At 36.0% G+C, this 22,993-nt stretch overlaps 1 protein-coding gene across 3 annotated transcripts in view; it reads right to left on the reverse strand.

Annotated features, from left to right (window-relative positions):
• The window catches only part of ATP2B2 (ATPase plasma membrane Ca2+ transporting 2), a 272,273-nt gene that overhangs the window by 68,711 nt on the left and 180,569 nt on the right, over positions 1 to 22,993 (reverse strand). For all 3 annotated transcript variants that reach the window (XM_058166189.1, XM_058166188.1, XM_058166190.1), the window contains 4 exons: positions 15,323 to 15,364; positions 13,452 to 13,616; positions 10,036 to 10,250; positions 4,756 to 4,998 (listed from right to left, as the gene is read on the reverse strand). In XM_058166189.1, the coding sequence (XP_058022172.1) occupies positions 4,756 to 4,998; positions 10,036 to 10,250; positions 13,452 to 13,616; positions 15,323 to 15,364 (665 nt within the window). The remainder of the gene's footprint in view (positions 1 to 4,755; positions 4,999 to 10,035; positions 10,251 to 13,451; positions 13,617 to 15,322; positions 15,365 to 22,993) is intronic.

The following is a 22,993-nucleotide window of genomic DNA, read 5'->3' on the forward strand; positions in this document are numbered from 1 at the left end:
GAACCAGCAATGACTATGATGATTTAACTCATATAGATTTCACAGAAGACAATGTTGGTAAAGCTCTTCACAACTTAAAACCATCGCTTTCTATTGGACCTGATGGACTATGTGCATATTTCTTAAAAAAACTTTCCATTAATATAGCTGAACCCCTAAGTATTATCTTTGATAAAGCTTTCACTACCAGTTCTCTTCCCAAACTATGGTCACTAGCCACAGTCATCCCCATCTTCAAAAAAGGAGACCCCAGCTTAGTCGAAAACTACAGACCGATCTCCCTTTGCTGCGTCACCTGCAAAGTCATGGAATCTATCATCAACCAATCCATTACCTCACACTTAGAAACTAACAACCTACTCTCCAACAAACAATTTGGTTTCAGGAAAAAGTTATCATGTAACTTACAACTTCTCCACTGCAAAAACATATGGACTTCAAATCTAGATCAAGGCAAATCAATAGATGCAATCTACATAGACTTCTGCAAAGCTTTTGACTCAGTAGTACACGATAAACTTCTCCTTAAACTAACATCCTATGGCATCTCAGGACCCCTCCACAAATGGATATCTGCTTTTCTGTCTAACAGACAACAAGTGGTCAAAATTGGCAATGCTTTATCAAATCCTGTTCCTGTCAAGAGTGGCGTTCCTCAAGGCAGCGTCCTTGGACCAACACTCTTTATTCTATACATTAATGATCTTTGTGACCATATCTCAAGTAATTGTGTTCTCTTTGCTGACGATGTCAAACTATTTAACACCACAGATAACACTTCTATAATTCAAAACGACCTTGACCATCTAACCGCTTGGTCTAAAAATTGGCAGCTCCAAATTTCAACCAGCAAATGCTCAGTCTTACATATAGGAAAAAAGAACCCTAAAACTAAGTACATACTAGATGGACATTACCTTACAGACGACCCCCATCCCGTTAAAGACCTTGGAGTCTTCATGTCAAATGATCTAAGTGCCAAAGCCCACTGCAACTACATAGCAAAAAAAGCTCTAAGAGTTGTAAACCTAATTTTGCGTAGCTTCTTTTCCAGAAACACCACACTACTAACCAGAGCATATAAAACATTTGCTAGACCAATTCTAGAATACAGCTCACCTGTTTGGAACCCTCACCACATCTCTGACATCAATACAATTGAACGTGTCCAGAAATATTTTACAAGAAGAGTTCTCCATTCCTCTGAAAACAACAAAATACCTTATCCCACCAGACTTGAAATCCTAGGCTTAGAAAACTTGGAACTCCGTCGCCTTCGACAAGACCTAAGTTTAACTCACAGAATCATCTATTGTAATGTCCTTCCTGTCAAAGACTACTTCAGCTTTAATTGCAATAATACAAGGGCAACCAATAGATTTAAACTTAATGTAAACCGCTTTAATCTAGATTGCAGAAAATATGACTTCTGCAACAGAATCATCAGTGCTTGGAATACTTTACCTGACTCTGTGGTCTCTTCCCATAATCCTAAAAGCTTTAACCAAAAACTTTCTACTATTGACCTCACCCCATTCCTAAGAGGACCATAAGGGGCATGCATAAGCGCACAAACGTGCCTACCGTTCCTGTCCTATTGTTTTTCTTTTCTTCTTCCTATATATGTTTATATGTGTATATACTATATAATCTTTTTGTATGATGTTGTGACAAAATAAATAAATAAATAAATAAATATTTTTACTATGTGGCAACAAATTGATTTCAACTCTACACTCCCTTAAAATCCCATGTGGGTTTTTTAAATGCATGTCAAGTACATTCACAGAGGAGGCAGGCAAGGCAAATAGCATCTGTATCACAATCCAAATTCTGCCACTTGCATGCATCATCATGATGTAAACATGAACAGACAGTTTATCTCATTATATCACATTTTTTTGTTTTGGCAATATTGTGGCTAAGTATGAAAATTATGTTTAGTAGAATGATAAAGGAAAAGGGACTATGAGTGATAAATAGAAGAAAATAACTGCAAGCAAACTATACAAATAAAAGAAACAAATTCTATGCCCAGAAATGTTTGTAACAATAAAAAGGCACTGAGTTTTAAAGATTGCTATTGATGCAAAATAGATTTAGCTATGTTTCTTTTTATTAACTCATGCCTTTGTTCAATTCTCTTATTTCATTTCTCTGCTTTTCAGCATAACAATCCTTACATTGAGAATGAATGGTATGATGGATATCTATTATGATGGATAATGAAGGTGAACTTGATTAGAGATGCCAAATAGGAATATGTTTAATGTTCATTTATCATCTAGTATAGAGGCTTTTATGCTCTTTGGAGTCACAGTAGTAGTGATAAGGGATATTTTTCACTAACAGCACCGATCTGCTATTGGTGTTCAACAGTAAGTATTATTTATTTTACTCTTTTATAGCTGTAATTATTGTAGTATATCTGAAATTTGGACAAAGCAAATTAAAACAATTGTACAACACAAAGAACTAGAACAACACACAACAATGTTGGTATAAAAATTTTCTCAGGTTGAGAAAGGTATAGCTACTAGAAGCCAAGTGAAATACAGTAGTGCAAAGCCAGGGCTGAAATTTGTGTACCCAAATCCTAAGTGTAACTTTTCCCTCCTGAGGGTGCCTCCCATAGTTTGTCCCCTCGTGTCCAATCAAATTTAAAAAATATATATTTAGAACGGTCTCCTGAGGAACGCAGCTGTGCTCCGTTCCCAAGCAGTTGACCTTGAGACTGTGCTTGGAAAGGAATGGTGAACTTTCATTTCACTGAAGCATACTCCCCACCCATCTGGGCCCTAGACTTGATGGCAGATTGGCACCAAAAGAAGTTCTCAAAGTGTAGTAACAGAGTATTGAGGTGGCATCTGCAACCCCAATTATTTTCCAGAGTCTCTGCAGAAGTAGAAATATGCTGTTTGGAATGCCCTGCTGCCCAGCACAGAGGGAAACTCATCTAGTTCACCTACTTCCGCACTAGTCTTAACCAGTAATCTTACATTTGATTCAAGTCCTCTTTCACAACGAAAACCTCCATGGTATGGTGATTAACGGATAGGCCTAGGTTCTGATACAAATCCCCTGATTCAAATCCAACTTAAACGCTAACAGTAAATTCACTGGGTTAATCTTCCTCAGCCCAGCCTATCTCATAGGACTGCTGTTGCATGAGCAGCACAAAGGGGGAATTCCAATAAGTCCCTCAGGAGAGCAATCTAACAAACCGAATAATAAATCGCTTCTTCATAAAGAGCAGCATTTCAGCATGCTTGAAAATAATAGTTTCATTCTGGCAAAACCAGACAGTTGACAGTATAGACTGACACTTCATTCTAAATTTAACATTAGCATCCAGTGAGGAATCTATTTCATACAAATATAATGCTTGCATGATATTTTATATAACAGGTGATGTAATGCAAATAACGCTGTAATCCTACAGTTGTTGACAAATGACCCATTTTCTCCTTGTTTTGCTTCAAGAAGATCTATTTCCCACCCCCCGGCCCATCAATTTTGTCTTATTAATTAACTGGTGCAGAGTGTATATGCGATACCCATTGAACCATGCTTAAAATCTGTTCTCAAAGACATTTTACCTAATTGGTTGTGCAAAATTTACATGAGATTGAATTTCATTTGGGACAAAAATCTTTCCAGGCAATTCTCCCTGGCAATGAAATTGACAGTGACACGTGGCAAGCGGGACATATTATTTAGTCTCACAATATCATTCCAACAATAGAAGGAATTCTTTGCCCTGGCTGTCAATATTTAGCCAAATCTAATTGGATATGAGTTTCTATTATGTCATCATGTTTCCTAATGATATGTTAGGCAGACCACTGCCTTTCATGCTCAGTTTGAATATCTGCCCTAAGTGGAATAATACTAATGTAATTCTCAGGGTTAAGTCACAATTCTCTTTCAGTGCAATCTCCTCCATGCAACTATTATTGTGAGGGGGAAATTCAAGAGCAAAATAGTATATATACCATGGGGAACCTCTTGGAAAAATGGATATCACTCTAGTGAGTAGTACAAGTCATACAACAGAAAGTTCAGTATAAATACTATTGCGACAGAATCTGCACATTGAGGAGCAACTGGGAAAGAGTTTTGGCATCACATATCTTTCCCAAAGAGAGGCCCTGATTAAGAGCCTGAGCAATCTTGAGTTGGATGAGGGAAGAGGGAAGAGGTTGGGGGTATATCTAGCAGGTTAGAAGGCTGTGGCTTTAATCTGACAAGATTCTGTCCATTAGATGTAAGCAAATAAAGGATTGAACTCAACTGGATTTCTCAGTATTGTCTCTGGGTTTAGGGTTGAAAATTATGTTATTACTGCTGTTGTGATCTGTAGCCAACTAAAAATTTTCCTAAACAAAAATTTCTGGATTATGATAAAGCACCAAAAATACAGAAGGCAACTTCTTCCATCTTTTGAAATTCGTCTTTAATTAAAAAATTAATTATTATACTTACTCAGAAAAAAATAGACACTAAATACAGTGAGGTTATCTGCTGGTAAATTACAAAATACATGTGATATTTATTGGTATAGAGACAGAGACATAGACAAAAGAGAGGGCATACCAATGCCTTTTTGTCAAGCTGTTGATTATTACATTACTCCGCCATTTTAAAAAAAAGATGAGGTAACCTCTTAAATGAAGTTTTTAAGTACTAGAGTTTCCCAAGCCAATATTCATGCCTTTTCTTACAGCCTTTTGTTTTTGAATATGATCGACTCACCAGAATCTTTGTAGTGTAAGCACTGTTGATGGCAATTGAATTAACCAGCAAATCCATTGTTTTGGCTGGAATAGAATCTGGGTCAGGGATCTCTTTGTAATGGACATCTCCAATAAAGGCTTGTACTACTGTCATTCGGTTAGTTGTTAATGTCCCTGTTTTATCAGAGCAGATGGCTGTAGCATTTCCCATAGTCTCACATGCATCTAAGTGACGGACCAGGTTGTTATCTTTCATCATTTTCTGAAAGGGAAAGCATAGAGATAGATATTTTATTATTATAGAATTATTTAAAAATAATTGTATTTTTAAATTTTATAAAATAGTGTATAAGAAAGTATAAGAAAATAACTTTATATAAATTAAAACAATGTGTTACTATTCATCAAATTATATTTATTATTGATAACATTTATATATGCTCAAGTACACAAATTCATTTGCATTCACTTCCTGAAACTGTGAAATTAATAAGACTCATATATACCATATGCCAAGAGCCACTTGACAGTGAGATGGGCGGCACATAAATTTTATAAGTAAGTAAGTAAGTAAATAAATAAAATTAAATAAACAAAATTAAATAAACAAACAAACAAATAAAAAAATAAGATGATTTTGAAACTTTTCAAGAATATGAGGCAAAGAATTCTACAATATTGTAAACAGAAAGACATAAAATGGCTACCTATTCATTGCCATAAAGTTTCAATAAATAATCATGACCTTTTTTATTCTTTCCAGTGAATAACAGTCTTCACTGGAGTATTAAATTTTATGTGGACGGTTTCTAATGAAAATTGTTCCTTTGCCAACATTATTAATTTAATAACCTTTCTCCAACGGTTGGCCTCATGATGCCCTGGAATTAAGTACATGCAACCCACAACAAATATTAATAAAAATTATGAACATAATACAGAAAGAAAAGGAAAGGAGATGTACTCAATTCTACCAAAGGAATGCCGCACAACTGAAGAAGCTTGAGAATAGGAACCAAAGAGGTCAGAACAAGTCATTAAGGAATTAAAATGGGAAATTAGGTAAGGATTAGTAAATTGATCAGATTTTAAATGGGACTCCATGCAAAGTAATATTAACCACACTCTGGCCTTTGTCCTGCATTATCTAAAAGTCTAAATTGGTGGACGTTAGATCAGATGCTAACAATTTTGATAGTGTAACTCTATTATGTAATCTTACAGTAACCTTTTACTATATCTCCTTGCATTCATATCAGAGAATAACCCTGAATTCTAACTTCCAAAAAAAAGAAAAAATTATCTCTATCCAGATTTTCCATATTGTGCCTTATTTTATGTATCTCCATTAGATAGTATCTAGGGAAAACCCCAGATGATAACCCATCATTTTATGTATCCTTTTTTGTACTTTATCTAGCTCTAGGGTGTTTTTTTCCATGTGCACAACCAAAACTGTACATAGAATTCCAATTACAGTCTCCTCATAATTTTACATAATGGCACTAATGCATTGTCAGTTCTATTTTCAATTCTCTTCTTTTGAATTCCAAGTAAGGGATCTATTTTTAAAGCAACCTGGGTTGACTTTTTCATCTCCCTCTTCAGCATGATTGCATGCTACCAGCTCAATAAATTTTAGATTCATTGAATTGGAAAGTTAGGATTTCTAGCGCTAACAGAATGTTGACACCAGTACAGGGATCAAATAATATTTCAAAGGTTTTGCTGCACAGACCTGAGAGCCTGCTTATGTCAAACTACTTAGCAAAGACAAATCAAATAAAGTACAAGAATGAATAGAGACAGCAGCTGGCATAATATTAATTTAGCAGGTTGTTCTGTAAAGAAAAAAAAGCCTCAGATCAGAATGTACCTTCAGAAATTTTCATCTCTCTCTCTCTCTTAGTTTAAAGGTATATGCTTAGTTTAAAGGTATATGCACAGGCAGTCACTAAAAGTAATAATACTGTATAACAACAACAACAATATATTCCATGACTCGACATCGTATGCTTCCTGCCACAACTTGTCAACCACCTCATAGTATCATAGAGTTGGAAGAGCTTCAGAGGTCATTGATTCAAATTGCTTAGTGCTTGCTGGGGAATTCTTAGGGGCCGGGATAGCTCAGGCAGTAGAGAAGCCTGTTATTAGAACACAGAGCCTGCAATTACTGCAGGTTCGAGCCCGGCCCAAGGTTGACTCAGCCTTCCACCCTTTATAAGGTAGGTAAAATGAGGACCCAGATTGTTGGGGGGGCAATAAGTTGACTTTGTAAAAAAAAATATACAAATAGAATGAGACTATTGCCTTATACATTGTAAGCCGCCCTGAGTCTTCGGAGAAGGGCGGGGTATAAATGTAAACAAAAATAATAATAATAATTCTGGGAGTTGAAGTCCAATGTCTTAAAGTTGGCAAGGATAAGAAACATTGTACTAGAGTATTTCTGATAGATGATCATCCAGATTCTATTTGAAGACTTCTGGTGACAGAGGACTCATTATTTGTTTGTTATTTCAATTTATATGGCTACCCATCTCCTATTCCTGATTCTGGGTGATTAAGAGCAAATAGAAACACCTTGGAACAATATAAGACGTTAGAAATAATATTGTATGCATAATTAGCGGTTAAAAACAAAACAGTTAAAAGTTAAGTTAAAAAACAAAACAACCAGCAACAAATCAATGCAAGCATTGCACAGGCTCTGCCACTCATCTGAATTCCTAAGCATACAATCATTTCTTTCAGATTTGTGGAAAGCCAGCAAGGTCAGGGACAACCTAATCTCTGGGGAAGTGATGTTCCAAAAGAGATAGAAAAGATGGCAGTCCTTGTTAGAAAGGAGACATAGCATGCCTTTCATGCCAGACCTAATGGATGGTTAGACATAATAGGAGAGAGGTGCTCCCTATTACCTGGGACCATGCCTTGAAGGGCTTTATATCTTGAATTGAACCTGGAAGCACGCTGGCATCTGATGCAGCTTGTAGAACAGAGATGTAATATGCACTGATTGGGAAGCGCATATAATTGCCTAGGCCACTGCATTCTGTAACAGCGGCAGCTTCTGGAACCTGCTCAAGGGTAGTTCCATATAAAGTGAATTGCAATAATCTACTCGGGAAGTAATTAAGGCATGAGTGACCATGAGCAAAGCTCTCCCATCCAGGATCAGGCATAATTGGAAGACAGCATGAAACTTTATGAGGCTATCTGCATCATTGGCTTATACAGCTTATACAGATTGGAAGTTCCTCTTGGGGCCTAGCCTGAATCTCCTTCACTGATATTTTAACCCAGTGGTCCCGGTCCTGCTCTTTGGGGCAGTAATTACACTCCCTTCAGATATTTCATGACTATATTGCCTTTCAGCCAACTTTTCTGTAAGCCCAAAAAAATCCAGATCCAACCTTGCATATAATATACATGTCAGAAAACCTGCATTGTAAGCAAAAGAAAGTTGCTCTATCCAAAGCAACTATATCTTAAATTTTTACTTAATGTTGAAAATTGTGTCAGCTGCCCTTTTTTCTCCCCTACTCACTTGATTATAACTTTACATCAAAACCACCAAGTTAAACAGTCATATAGCATTTACAATACTGATTTTTTAAAAAAAAAATGCTTCTTTAAAAAGCCTCTTTTGTACAATTAACCAGTGAAACCAGGCCTCTGGTGGCTCAGCAGACTAAGTCTGTCTGTTATTAACACAGCTGCTTGCAATTACTGCAAGTTCAAGTCCCACCAGGCCCAAGGTTGACTCAGCCTTCCATCCTTTGTAAGGTAGGTAAAATGAGGACCCAGATTGTTAGGGGCAATAAAAGTTGACTTTGTATATAATATACAAATGGATGAAGACTATTGCTTAACACAGTGCAAGCCGCCCTGAGTCTTCGGAGAAGGGCGGGATATAAATTTAAAAAAACAACAGCTTCCAGGTTGTGGGTACTCTATCATTGGAGAGTTTTAAGAAGAGATTGGACATCTGTTTATCCAGAATGGTATAAGGTCTTTTAAACAGAGAAGCTGGACTAGAAAACCTGCAGGGTCCATTCCAATTCTGTTACTCTGTTACTATTACTATCTATCCCAAAATAAACTAAAGAACCCAGAGTGAAATTGTTAATGGGCAGAAACAGTGTCCTTAAGCTTTTCTTATGGTCAGAACTGGGCTATGAAACTGGCCTGATATTGAATTATCTTCTATCACAATCTTTCATGCCACATTGTCTTAGAGAGAAAAAAATAGCCTGAAGAACAAAAGAGTTTTGGTCCTTAGAAACCTTGAAGAAAAATCTGACTATTTTCTGAACACATTAGAAAAATCAAGCAAACATTGGCCATTGTGCACCTTTTTATGAAATAAAATGCATCAAAGAACCGGAGACACTCCAGCATTCAAAACAAATTGTCCTCCCTCTCACCTACTCCCAAAAATCTCTGTAGGATCTTCACTAACAGTTAATGGCAATGATAGAGTACAAAGTGTGCTCATCACAATAGCAAGTGCATACAACTTCCATAATCCCATTAAAAATCGTAGCTCTGTAAATAGGTAACGTAATACAGCCTTATTCTCCTAATGAAAATCTTCATTATCACTTCTTTGCCCTTAAATATTTAAGACTAGCTCCTGGTTCCAACCAAGTACATAAATATAGTTTAGTTTAATTTACTAACAAAATATCATCGTTCTGAAAAATTTACTGGCAAATAACATTATCCTAAGGGGGGGGGCATGATGGCCCAGTGGTTAAAGAAGTTGAGCTTGTCAGATGGAAAGCTGATAATCCGGATTTGAAACCTGAGTGTTGTCCCATTACTTGCCCCAGCTCCTGCCCACCTAGCAGTTTGAAACATGCAAAGGCAAGTAGATCAATAGGTATCACTTCAGTGGGAAGGTAACAGCATTCCATGCACCTCACCATATATTCATGCTGGCCAAATGACCTTGAAAATCTCTTCAGACAATGCTGGCTTCTTTGGCTAAAAAATGAAAATGAGCACTGCCCCCTAGAATTGTGCACAATTAGACAGAAGAAACCTTTTTCTTACCCTTTAACATGATCCAGAAAGAACTGTGCATAAGGTTTTTTTTTTAAATTGCTCCCAGAAGCACGAAGCTGAAGCCTGAAGATGACGAATGAGACTTCATCGAAACGTCGCCAAGACACTTCCAATTTTACGCGGGAGAAAACCCGAATAACCAAAGACCTACATACAAACACCCGCGAAAACCTCAGAAAACAAATATATATATATATATATAAGTTTTGAGACTACTACTTACTTTTACAGAATAAGCAAGGGAGATGGTAACTGCCAGCGGAAGTCCTTCTGGAACAGCAACTACAAGCACAGTCACACCAATAATGAAGAACTTGACAAAATACTGAACATATACAGGTGTGCATTCAGGCAGCCATGGCTTCTTCTTGACAACAAAGTTTTCAATAGTAAAGTATAGTACTAAAATGATGACAGTGATTGCTGACATTACCAAACCTGGAAGAGACAAATATATATATATATATATATTTATTGTAAAAGTAATTTTTGTGTGTGATGTAACAATCCTATTTTCAAAAATAAAATCTGCTCTTTTATATATTACATCAGAATAGAACCTTCCTAGTCTAAGACATATGAATGACAGAGATGCCCAGAGCCATTTTGTTACAACATGAACTGCAAACAAACAAACAAATAAATGATGTCAGATTGGATAAATCCAAGTAATTTGCTAGTCTTTCTTTGGGATATCAGAAGACACAACAGTTTAAGCCTTTAGTATAAAATAATTCCATCAATGCTATAATACTTTTCTCTTATTCTTGGAGGGGATTTTTTTGTGTTAAAAAGGCAATGGGGAAAAGAAAGATAAGGTTCTAGAGCAGGGCTGTCAAACTCGTGGCCCTCAGGATGGATGTGTCACACGCTGGGCACATCCACACCCAGTTTAGCGAAGTGGGGGGGGAGTCGCAATACGTCACATGACAACACTGTGATGACATGAGTTTTACACCCCTGTTCTAGAGGAAGGGTTATGGGGAAGGTTATAAATACCTATAAAATGGAAGAAAAACAAGGACAAGAAAGGTGAATTTAGTTATGTAACTGATTTCAGATGTCAGAGATTTTTAGGGTTAAGCACGAAGATTGAAATAGCCATCAGGAATTTCAGTAAGGAAAATTATTAGAAAAGTGGATGAGAAATTTCCCTTTGGATTTCCTTCAATAATTTGGAATTTGGGGCACAGCTTTCAAACACAGTGAATATTTTTTTTGGTGATCCAATTCCCACATTCTTAACAATGATGAATTATCAAATGCTGGAATGCTACATGACTTGTATGGAAATAGGTGAATTGCCTTCCTTCTCCTAACACTTTATATTAAATTGTCAATGGCATGCAGCTCTACTGGCATATGTCAATTTGCTTGCACCTATTCTAATTATATCTTCATCTCCTGAATGTATCACAAACAGGTATATTCCAATATATAGAAATATATAGAAAAAAAATAATAGTTTAATATAGAAAGAAAATAAATGGTTTTTATCTACTCATTATCAGAATGTTAACCTTCTTACAGCACCTTCTGTCTTTGTACTTTAATCATACACATTTTTCAACAAAGCATGTAATTAGCTTGCATATTTATATTCAAAGTGACATACAAACTGCTAAATTTAAACCAAATTACTCTAGTCATTTCAAGCTTCAGATGGAAGATGTGTTAATTTGTAGAAATAAAGAGGACACTGTTGGATATACACATTGATGGGTCACTGAAATGTCATAACATTACCAAGAATATAGGAATAAAGGTTTATTATAACTAGCATAGTTCAAAAATTTTAAAGTCTCTTCCACTATATATACTTGGCACAGTGTCTCTTTAAAAGTGCACAGTACCTAAATTTAAACAAACAGGAAGCAGCAGGTGAAGCTAAGCAAGATCACATCAAATACCTGTACAATTAGCACAGGGGCCCCCCAAGGCTGTGTGCTCTCCCCACTTCTCTTCTCTCTGTATACCAATGACTGCATCTCCAATGATCCATCTGTTAAGCTACTGAAGTTCGCAGATGACACAACAGTGATTGGTCTCATTCGAGACAATGACGAATCCGCATATAGACGAGAGGTCGAACGACTAGCCTTGTGGTGCAACCAAAACAATCTGGAACTGAACACACTCAAAACTGTAGAAATGGTGGTAGACTTTAGGAGAAACCCTTCCATACTTCCACCTCTCACAATACTTGACAACACAGTATCAACAGTAGAAACCTTCAAATTTCTGGGTTCTATCATATCGCAAGATCTCAAATGGACAGCTAACATCAAAAACATCATTAAAAAAGGACAACAAAGACTGTTCTTTCTCGCCAACTCAGTAAGCTCAAACTGCCCAAGGAGCTGCTGATCCAATTCTACAGAGGAATTATTGAGTCTGTCATTTGCACCTCTATAACTGTCTGGTTCGGTTCTGCAACCCAACAAGAAAACACAGACTCCAAAGGATAATTAGAACTGCAGAAAAAATAATTGCTACCAACCTGCCTTCCACTGAGGACCTGTATACTGCACGAATCAAGAAGAGGGCCGTGAAAATATTTGCAGATCCCTCGCATCCTGGACATAAACTGTTTCAACTCCTACCCTCAAAACGACGCTATAGAGCACTGCACACCAGAACAACTAGACACAAGAAAAGTTTTTTCCCGAAGGCCATCACTCTGCTAAACAAATAATTCCCTCAACACTGTCAGACTATTTACTGAATCTGCACTACTATTAATCGTTTCATAGTTCCCATCACCAATCTCTTTCCACTTATGACTGTATGACTATAACTTGTTGCTGGCAATCCTTATGATTTATATTGATATATTGATCATCAATTGTGTTGTAAATGTTGTACCTTAATGAACGTATCTTTTCTTTTATGTACACTGAGAGCATATGCACCAAGACAAATTCCTTGTGTGTCCAATCACACTTGGCCAATAAAAATTCTATTCTATTCTATTCTATTCAATTTAAGAACACTGATATATTCAATACACAATTGGAGAAAAATGCTATGCTCATATCAAATGGGGTATTGATGTTTTCATGCTGCCTTCAAGATTTTTATTATTTCTTTGAACTGAGTTTCATTTCATAGTGTGAGTTGTTTCATATTTGAATTGCTTTGAATTTGGAACAACCTGTTTTGAGCAGAAAAGGGGTATTTCAAATTTGGGACAGGTTGCAAATCCCTGCTATGGTCAATTGCTAATTTGATCCATTTTTGTGCAACAGTAAAAGATAAAATGTTAGAATGGTTAGAATTATAACTGCAGATTCCAGATGCAATGGGGAGGAGGAGATTGATTTTTTTTTCTATTATTGACAGTAAGAATAGGTTTCTTGTAAATTGTGGTTTGATGGTGATTAATAAACCAAAGTTGTTTGAACGTACACATCATGAAAATTACAAACTATATTTATTCTTTACAAAACCAAACAAATATACTTTGATTTAGCAGCGCACGTGAATTAATAGTACGTTAGAGTGTTGATGTATTGCTCTCTCAAATTTTCTAGGGCAGTTTTCTACAAACTGATGTTAGAAATCTAACATCAAAACTGAGAACACTACTCTAATACAGTTTTTCACTTAATATATATACAATATCAGTGTGCAACTTACCTGCTTTGCCTATTTGGACAGCCAATTTAGTTAGCTTTCCTTGGAGGACAGATTTCTCTTTCTTAGGCATGTTGGCTTTCCTCTTGTCTTTATCATCTCCTTCTCCACCTTCAGCACTCTTGAGTGGCTGCATCTCCATTGCAGCTGCCCCATCCTGCTGTTTGGCTTAAATACAAAGCAGTATTTGGGGGGATTATACATTCCTTAAAAAAGCTAAGAATCAGGATTATAATTGTAATAGGATTATAAATAACCATTACTGATTCTTCATACTATAAAGAACTTTGGATCTAAAATATTTTGCTACTTTATCTTCAGCCTGGATGAATTAATCTATGCAGTTAATCTATGCATTCAGCTACAGACTGAGTAATCATACATTATTAAATAAAAATACACTTTTACTACTTTTTACAATAAATGTGCTTTATTTACAATTTCATAATCATCAATCTACCATTTCTCCAACAATGCTATAGTGTTTCATAGTATGCTTTGAATTTATACAACATTTATATATGAATTAAAAAGAATTTAATTTAATGTTTTTACTTTATATATAGTTTTTACTTTATATAGTTTTTACTTTATATAGTTTTTTTATTTTATTTTTTATGATTCTAAGCTGCCCCGAGTTAACTTGAGGTAAAATGAGTGGCCTACAAATTTTATAAATAAATAAATAAAATTTAATATCTCAAAATACTTTCAATTTTACTCCATGACAGTCAGAAGATGGACTGAATCTATAGCCTATATACAAACGTCTATGAAGGCTTCCTTTAAAATCTTTAAGCAAATCAACACTGAACAAAATAATATGCAATTTAAAACATTTCTGTTTTCTTTCATTTATATTTTCTTCTTTGGTTTAAGAAAGGTAATTTAGACATAATATATTAAATACATGTTTATATATAATATATTTTGAACAGACAAATGATAAAGGAAATATTGCTGTGTCAAATCCTTGCTGAAAAATTCAGGAAACTGAATATATACAATCAAGTCTTTCAATCCCAGACTGTATGCATGCATGTGTGTGTTTATTATTGTGTTTGTGTTTGGATGTGCATATCTATATTGTATATATAGACCTAGATTATCACAGCTGTAGGGCTAATCCTTTCACTAAGTAATATACATGGTTAAATATATAAAATTATTAAGGACATGAGAGGAACATTTTTTACATTCCTATAAGCTTGCTGAGTAAAGAACTCTCACTGATAATAGCAGAAGATAAAAGTGCCTTGATCTAGCTGACTATTTTCTTTGTTTTCATTGTATTAAGAATTGGACCAAGAGACTAACAAAGGATCTGGATTTCCCTTCCAATGTAGAGATTTAAATGACTACAAGCAATAGACTTCTTTGATACTTCTGTAAAAAGTTACTTTTTTGAACTCTACCATTTTTAAAACTTCTTGCTTTAGATGAATTGCTTTTCTATACCTTCTTTTACTGTGACAATACAAAACATAAATATGCCTGATCTGGCCATTTTCATAAGATTGCACTTTTGCTATTCAGAATGTAATTTTTATGTCTTATCCACCATACATTATTTTTTCCTAATAGCATTAATATTTACATCACAAAACTGGCAGGAGCTTCTAAATAGTCTAATTTCTAGTGATGAAATTTCTCATTTATTTTATTATTTATTTATTATTTAAATTTCTATACCGCCCTTCTCCCGAAGGACTCAGGGCGGTTCACTACATTTTCCCTACCCACACCTTCAGTGGAAGGAAAGACTGACAGTTTGTGAAAACTTGGTATTTACCCCAAACCCAACTCCCAATTTGAACCTCACTAATATTATTTGAAGTAATTTTAACAATCTCCCTTGATATAAAGAACATTACCTTTATTCTGGCTGTTTTCCATATTCCCATCCTGCATTTTGCCTACATGATGAAAATTGTAGCAGACAAAAAAAAAAATCAAATAACAAACAAACAAAAAACAAAACACACAATAAACAATCAGTACACAGAAAGAGCATGAGAAGGACAAAATTTAAATTTAAAAAGCAATAAAAAGTATGATCATGTTTTAAATAAAATGTAATGCCCATTGAGATATTTATATGCACAAATGATCTTCCTGGACAAAATTTTGCAACTAAATTAATACATTTGCCACTGAAGACTTCTCCATGAATTATGTATTAGTAACAGTAATACATATTTTAAGGTAGGATGGTTTGTATAACTCAGCACCTAAATTAATCATTTCAAATTATCCAAAGAGGTATTTTTCAACAGCAGCGGGCGGAGATGAAAGCAAAGACCAATGAAAGCAGTATCATGACACAAACCCTGCCCCTATTCCATGGTCCCATAATGAAACATATTCTCACTTCTGTCATTCTGACCAAGTACTGAGATCTTACGGGTGCCATTTTTCAAATGTTTCATACGGTAGTTATACAGAAGTTGGTATATTGGGTGTCTTATGGTAACCAACTATTTTATTAGCTCTCTGTACAACTTTAAATGTATCGTATTACAAACGAGCTTGTAATGTATTTTAAGGACCTGGAATGGTTTGTCATCTTCTGCTGCTTCCTAATCCAGGGGTGTATTATTAGGATGGCCTCAGTTAGGATTGACATAAATTTCAGAGAAGAATTTAATCATCTCATCTCATCTCATCTAGATTTAGTGTGGTAGTTTAGGTAATAAGCTTAATAAGCTGGGAGATTCCAGGACCGCCTTAGACAAAACAATCTGAGTGACCTTGAGCCAGTTCTTCTCTCTCAGCCCTAGAAAGAACACGATGTGAACCAATTCTGAAATCCTGTCAGAAAAACTGCAGACACTTGTCCAGGCGCAAACAGAAGTCAATGTTGACTTGAAGGTATAATTATAATAATATGGTTTGTAATCAATACCAGCTTATTGATTTTTAAGCCTCTTTGTCTGCTGGAAGCCTGGGACTACAATCCTCATGTGGCTTAGATTTCCAACCCAGCCATAGTTCATCTCTCTTAACACAGAGCTTTAGTGTCATTTTAAAGATGATTTTTTTTTTCAAAAATTGAAAAAAGATAACAAGCCCAGTGGCTTGTTCTGACATCTGAAGAGTAAATAGGCTACTAAAAGCATTTCATAATACTAAAACTAATATTCTCTCCAGGCCCCTAAAATGAGCATTTTTCTTCTGGAATATGAGTGTAGAAGGCATAAGAAAAAAAAATCCCCTCAATTTTTTTTCAACATTCAGTTCCCTTTCTTTTGAATGTATTCAGAATACAAGTGAAATGTTCAAAGCAGCCACAATAATTTCCAGGTCATGCTGCCTGGTGCTCATTCGTTTCTAAACACTGATATCTCCTAGGGCTGCACTTTGCAGAGAAATCCTTTGCTAATTTTTCCAGTTCAGAAAGCTCTGCTAAAGTTTCAACAAATGCAGAACAAAAATTACTGATTAAATTCTAAATGGAAAGCTCAAAGGCCATAAAGCTTTTAGTCCACAATAAAATATAGGCATTGCATCAGATTAATAAAAATTAACCTTTTTAGAAGTATTTTATTAAATGTTAGAAATAGTATCGTATTAAAAGATATGAATGCTAAAAAGATTAGAGGTTTATGTACATTTCCAGCATCTTTGTTTATGCTTTTTATGATATTTAATTGTAGTTTGAAACCTAACATAAACAAAGATTGTTATGGACATTGTATTACAATATGTAAATCTAATAGGTCTAGGTATTTATGACAAATCAGATTATATCATATGATTAGTGAGATTATACATGACAAAATAGTCCAAAATATTGACTTAAATATTGTTCTTAGAAGAACAAAAATCATTAAAATCTCTGATCAAATCGATCTTTATTGATATATGTCAAATAACTAAAGACATTTATAATAATAAAATTCCTGCAAAGGAAATAAAGTTCAGTCTTCAATTCAGTATTTCCCCTAGAAAAGTATTTGGTAACTCGTAAATCATTCCGCATTGATTTCAGCAATTCACTGGCATTCCTTTACATTTTTTCCCACTGGAATGAATGTGTTTGTTTATATACAAACTCTCAGATAGGTATCTTTTAATATGTACTTTTAGAGAATAGTTTTTTCCTAAATTTGTAATAAGGAATTGTAATGTTGACATTAGCAAGGAATCCTGCATGCCCAATTTATTATGATAAAACTGATTTTACTATTGTTTAAACATTGTAGTCATTTGTCTGAAATGGGCAAATTTATATAATAGAAATTATATAAATAAATAAATAAATAAATAAATAAATAAATCAATCAATAAATAAATAAATAAATTTTTTACAATTACCAGAAACTCAAACCAGAAACTCAAAAAATCATGCCTATTGTTTTAAAGTTGTTTTGAATGTTTTATATCCATTTTTCATGGAGAATACATTTGTTGTATATGCAATTACCAAAGATGATTTCATGTTCTTTCTTCAGAAAAGGAAATAATATAATGTTGCCATGTATTAACATATTGGCATACAAAATCCTTCAGCATTAAATCCTTAGAATGGAGAAAAATGTCCACCAAGGTTTAGTTATGTCTAACTATTTTAGAACTCTTAATCTGATATTTTGCAATCTACTCAATAGTGGATTCCACTTACCTTCACTACCGTTTCGGAACTGTGAGCATGTGCGTGCTTGCTTTGCTCATGTGCGGCGCTTCTGCACATGTGCAGAGCACATGATGGCTCTGCCCACCCACCACCGCCACTACCAGTTCACCCGAATTGGGGCAAACTGGTAGAAACCCACCACTGAATCTACTTTTTATTGCATTTAAACATCTTTTTCTCAAGATTTTTTTTCTTCACTGACATAGTAAGAGATGGAGCCTATTATGAAACTCCATCATAATTTTCAAACTTATACCTTTCAATGTGCAGAAGACTGAAAGGAATCAAGCTTAGGATCAAATGGATTCACAGCCAGAGGATATAGCCTCACCATTGAACTTTGACTTCTTAAACAACCTCATTAATTTCTCTGCATTCATGAGACACCAAATCAAGCAAGAAGTGATTAACACTCAGACAGGTTCTCCAGAATGGCATCAGACATAATAGCTGCCTATATCATTCTTCATTGGCTGGGACTACTATGGAAAGAATTTTCTATTTTTTTATTTTAAAAAGAAAAAAACTTAACCAGGAAAGAAGGGGCTTCTGTCTCCTGGTTAGAGAGCTTATCTTGCTATGTTTTTCACTGACAACCTGTCACAACTGACTTCCCTTGAAAGCTTCAAGTACCTACAGAATGAAAAAAGAATGTCTACAAGCCGCACATTTTTGTGCTTGCATATAGTGTTTACACCTTACTCTACAGCAGGCATGTTAAACTCAAGGCCCGGGAACCAGATCCGGCCCGCAGAGTGCTTAGATCTGGCCCGCAGGGCCACCCTGGAAAGGACCGGCCCATGGTGCCTCTGCCAACGAAAATGCCCTGTGTACGGCCCTACTGTTTCGGAGCTCCGTTTTCACTGGCAGAGCATTGCAGGAGGCTATTGCAGCCTCCAAGCTACGTTTTCGCTGGCAGAACACTCAGGCCACCACAGGTGCCCCCCAACACAAGTGACGCCAGACTGGCCATGCCCACCCTGGCCATGCTCATCCAGCTCCCAAGGTCAAGCACAACTCTGATGCAGCCCTCAATGAAATTAAGTTTGACAATCCCTGCTCTACAGATTGCTTTGGTGGGTATGACATCTTTCAATTCCACAATATCTATTACAAGGTTTAGTTTTGTAGTCTTAATGGGTTCAGATCTCAGACTTTATTATACTGTACTTTCTTAGACATACTGCTAGTTTTGTCTGGTGAAAGAGGAAGCAAAATAAATAGCAGATATATTCTTAATTAGAATTTAGTTAAGATCTAATTACTACGTGAAGCATTTTCAGATTAAATGTTCTACACAAAAAGAATAGTTCATCAAATATAAAAATTATTGTGTTTGTTATAAATTATTACAGAATAAAATTATTCTGTAATAGTTGAATATATGTAAATTGAAAACTGTTAGGTTCAGTCAACATAAAACCATAAAAATCATAATGGAAGCAACTATTGAATATTTTGAGAGTCCGAATAAAAGTAGATATCAATGCCACACACTTTGAGGCCACAAGAGAATTAGATCTATTTATTTTTTGCTTTTGCTGAATAAATCCCATCCCAATTTTCCTAGTTTTCCTTCTTTTATAGATAGCCAATCTGCTTAAATGGTAAATGCTCCTGGTTCTACTTTTCCTTTGATGTCTCATCTTGTTACCTCCAGGAGATTCCAGAATATGCTTTCTTAGAATAAAACTAAGACTTATTTAATTCTGAAATAATTACAGCTTTGAATGCTGCTTTCATGAACATTCTTGAATAATTATTTTTTTCCATTTCAGTGGATTCTTTCTGTTGAAGCCATGCCAATATGAAACATAAGAAAAGAAAAGTATGGTTCCTTCTCTGTGTGTGTATCCCTCCCTCCCTCCCTCCCTCCCTCTCTTTCTCTCTCTCTCTCTCTCACACACACACACACACAGAGATTCTGCTTTAAGTTCCTTTCTTGTGAAGTCAAGTCTGCTGCTATGTACCTTCAATGATCACCACCAAGTTGCTTATTATTGTCCCTCCAATTTGCCTTTGTCTTGTATTTCATCAATAAAACTCAGTTTCTGGATCAGATATGTAGCTATTCAGATATCACTAAATGATCTCAACATCATTTAGTGAACAGCGATGGGAATTTATTACTTATTTTGTAATAATACTTATAACAAATATTTATTTTGGTTCATTCAAATAATCAAGCACATGCCTTTTAAAAACAAAACAATACTAAAACAAAAATCATCTATCCAAATTATGCTACCATGTTTCCCCGAAAATAAGACCCTATCTTAAATTTTTTTGGAACCATGAAATAAGTGCTTGGCCTTATTGCCATGTGCTCAAAAGCCCAATTGGACTTATTATCAGGGGATGTCTTATTTTGGGGGAAACAGGGTAGCCATTTAGGACAGTAGTACATTTATCAGGAATTAAAACATGCAGGTTTTCATCAGACAGCAAGATCTCAGCCTAAATGCAGATGATTTATGAACTCCAACTGCTCTTAAGAGTTTCATGTTATGACAACTTGATGAGAACAGCTTTTAAATTAATGTCAGGGCCTGAAGTTTTCCACAACTTTTAACTGAGAAGATAGTCAACAAAACAAAAGAGGCAGCTGTGTGGAGCATGTATTAAGGGGGAAGAAAATGAGAGAACTTTAAATACCTAGGGTATTTTTTTTCTAGATTTGCTGTGATTAAGACAGTATAAAAAATAGTCAATCTCCCAGTTTTGAAAAGGTACCATGCAAAATCAATAAGATTCAACAAGATGAAATGTAGGAGTCTAGCATGTTTAAAACTAGAAAAAAGTCTATGCAGTGTACACTAGGAATCAAATGCAAAAACTAAGAAATGTTTAGATTTTCTTTTCTCAAATAATATTTCTACTTGTCAGCATAGACACATTTTAGCCAATGTAAATTGCTTCTGAAGCAGATGGAAATTATAAAGCAATTTTGATACAGTTAAAAAAATAATTGTTTTAAAGACAAAAGTAAAAGACTTGGCCATATACTAATTGATTTGAATGAACACAAGTCTTAATACATTTTCAGCGTAGCATTTTGCACAAATCTTACATATGATCCACAAGAAAATACTATACATTTAACAAATGAGACCGATGCAATAATATTCTGGATCTTTGATTCATGCATGAGAACTTCCCAACATAATCAACATAGATATAAAAATACTATGAGGACAGATTAATCTGAAAAAAATACTACAGAATCCTTTCCCTGCAGAAAATCATAAACAAGGCTATCATTGCTATCATTAATGCTTGTTATTAACAACTGTAGTATTAAAGAAAATTAAATACTAGTATTTAAAAATCATATTTGATTGTTAATATGCAACTCCATAATGCTGCTTCTGTTGTTCTGACAAAAGCATTGAGAACCTGCGGATGCCATTTTTCAAATGTTCCATGATTACACAGAACTTTGTATTCCAAATAGTTTATGGTACATCCTCCTGAACAGCTGGATGTAAATAAGGTTTAGGACACATCCGACCCTTGGCTGTGCTCCCGTTGCCCCCAGCCACCCACCTCAACCAATCTACAGCCACCCACCTCAACCAATCTACAGCCAGCTTTTCTCTTCCACTGGTCCTCCCCTGGCCATTCTCTATGGACAATGGACCTTAGCCCTCTTCCTCTGGCCCTTTGTCCCTTCCCATTCACCCAGACCCAGCTTGACCAGGGCCTTTGACAGCCCCCAGCCAATATGGTGATGGATGGCAAGTATGGTGCTGAGGGGATGACCAAGGCGGTTATGTGGGGACAGTACGCAATAGGAACGGTGGCAGGCTGGGGAAGAGAGCCAGAGGCATGGGGACATACAGTTGCTGGCATTGTGGGGGGAAGGAGATGGTGTGAGGCTGCTGGCATTGTGGGGAAAGAGTGATGTATGTAATGGGGGAGAGCCAAACTGCCCATTTGGTGTCAGGCTGGCAGGATCAGATGCGGTTTCCCATTCTGACCACCACCACCCCGCTGTTGTCTCTGTGCCTGGACTCTGGTCTGATGCCTAAAACAGGCAGTCTGGATGCCCTCCCAACATGCCATCACCTTCCCTCCACAGTGCCAGAAGCCACACACCACTGCACCTCTTGCTCTCTCCTCCAGTCTGCCACCAACAGTTTTGCATGCTGACCACCCCCAGCCCTTCAGTCATCCCACCCCCAGCACCAGCACTGCTTCCCACCACCCAATTGGCTAGGGGCTGTTTGCCAAGTGCAGCCAAAGGCCCGGGTCAAATGGTTTCTGGGTGAATGGGCAGGGACGAAGGGCCAGGAGCGGAGGGCAGGGGTCCATTGTCTGTGGAGAATGGCCAGTGGAGGACCAGCAGAGGATGAAAGCTGGCTGTAAATCGGCTGAGGTGGGTGGCTATGGGCAAAAGCCAAGGGTCAGTGCCAAAACATCCCATTCTGATGTAAATATTTTGAATACAGAATGTTGCAAAGAAGCCTGTAATGTGTTTTAAATTACACACAATTCAAGTGTTTTGGGCCTCTGTGGCTCAGGCTGCTAATGCAGTCTGTTATTAACAGCAGCTGCCTGCAATTACCGCAGGTTCTAGTCCCACTAGGCCCAAGGTTGACTCAGCCTTCCATCCTTTATAAGGTAGGTAAAATGAGGACCCAGATTGTTGGGGGCAATAACTTGACTTTGTATATAAATATACAAATAGAATGAAGACTATTGCTAACATAGTGTAAGCCGCCCTGAGTATTCGGAGAAGGGCGGGATATAAATGCAAAAAAAAAAAAAGTATGTCCAAGGTCTTCTGCTACTCCATAATCCATGGGAGGATTAGAATGAACTCATTAAGGTTGTCATGAAATTCAGAGAAGAACTAAAATAGGCAGAGCTTATCTCAAAATATGTACTTATCACAATAGTATTTCCT

The sequence above is a fragment of the Ahaetulla prasina genome, chromosome 2 (genome assembly GCF_028640845.1).
Source record: "Ahaetulla prasina isolate Xishuangbanna chromosome 2, ASM2864084v1, whole genome shotgun sequence".
NCBI lineage: Eukaryota > Metazoa > Chordata > Lepidosauria > Squamata > Colubridae > Ahaetulla > Ahaetulla prasina.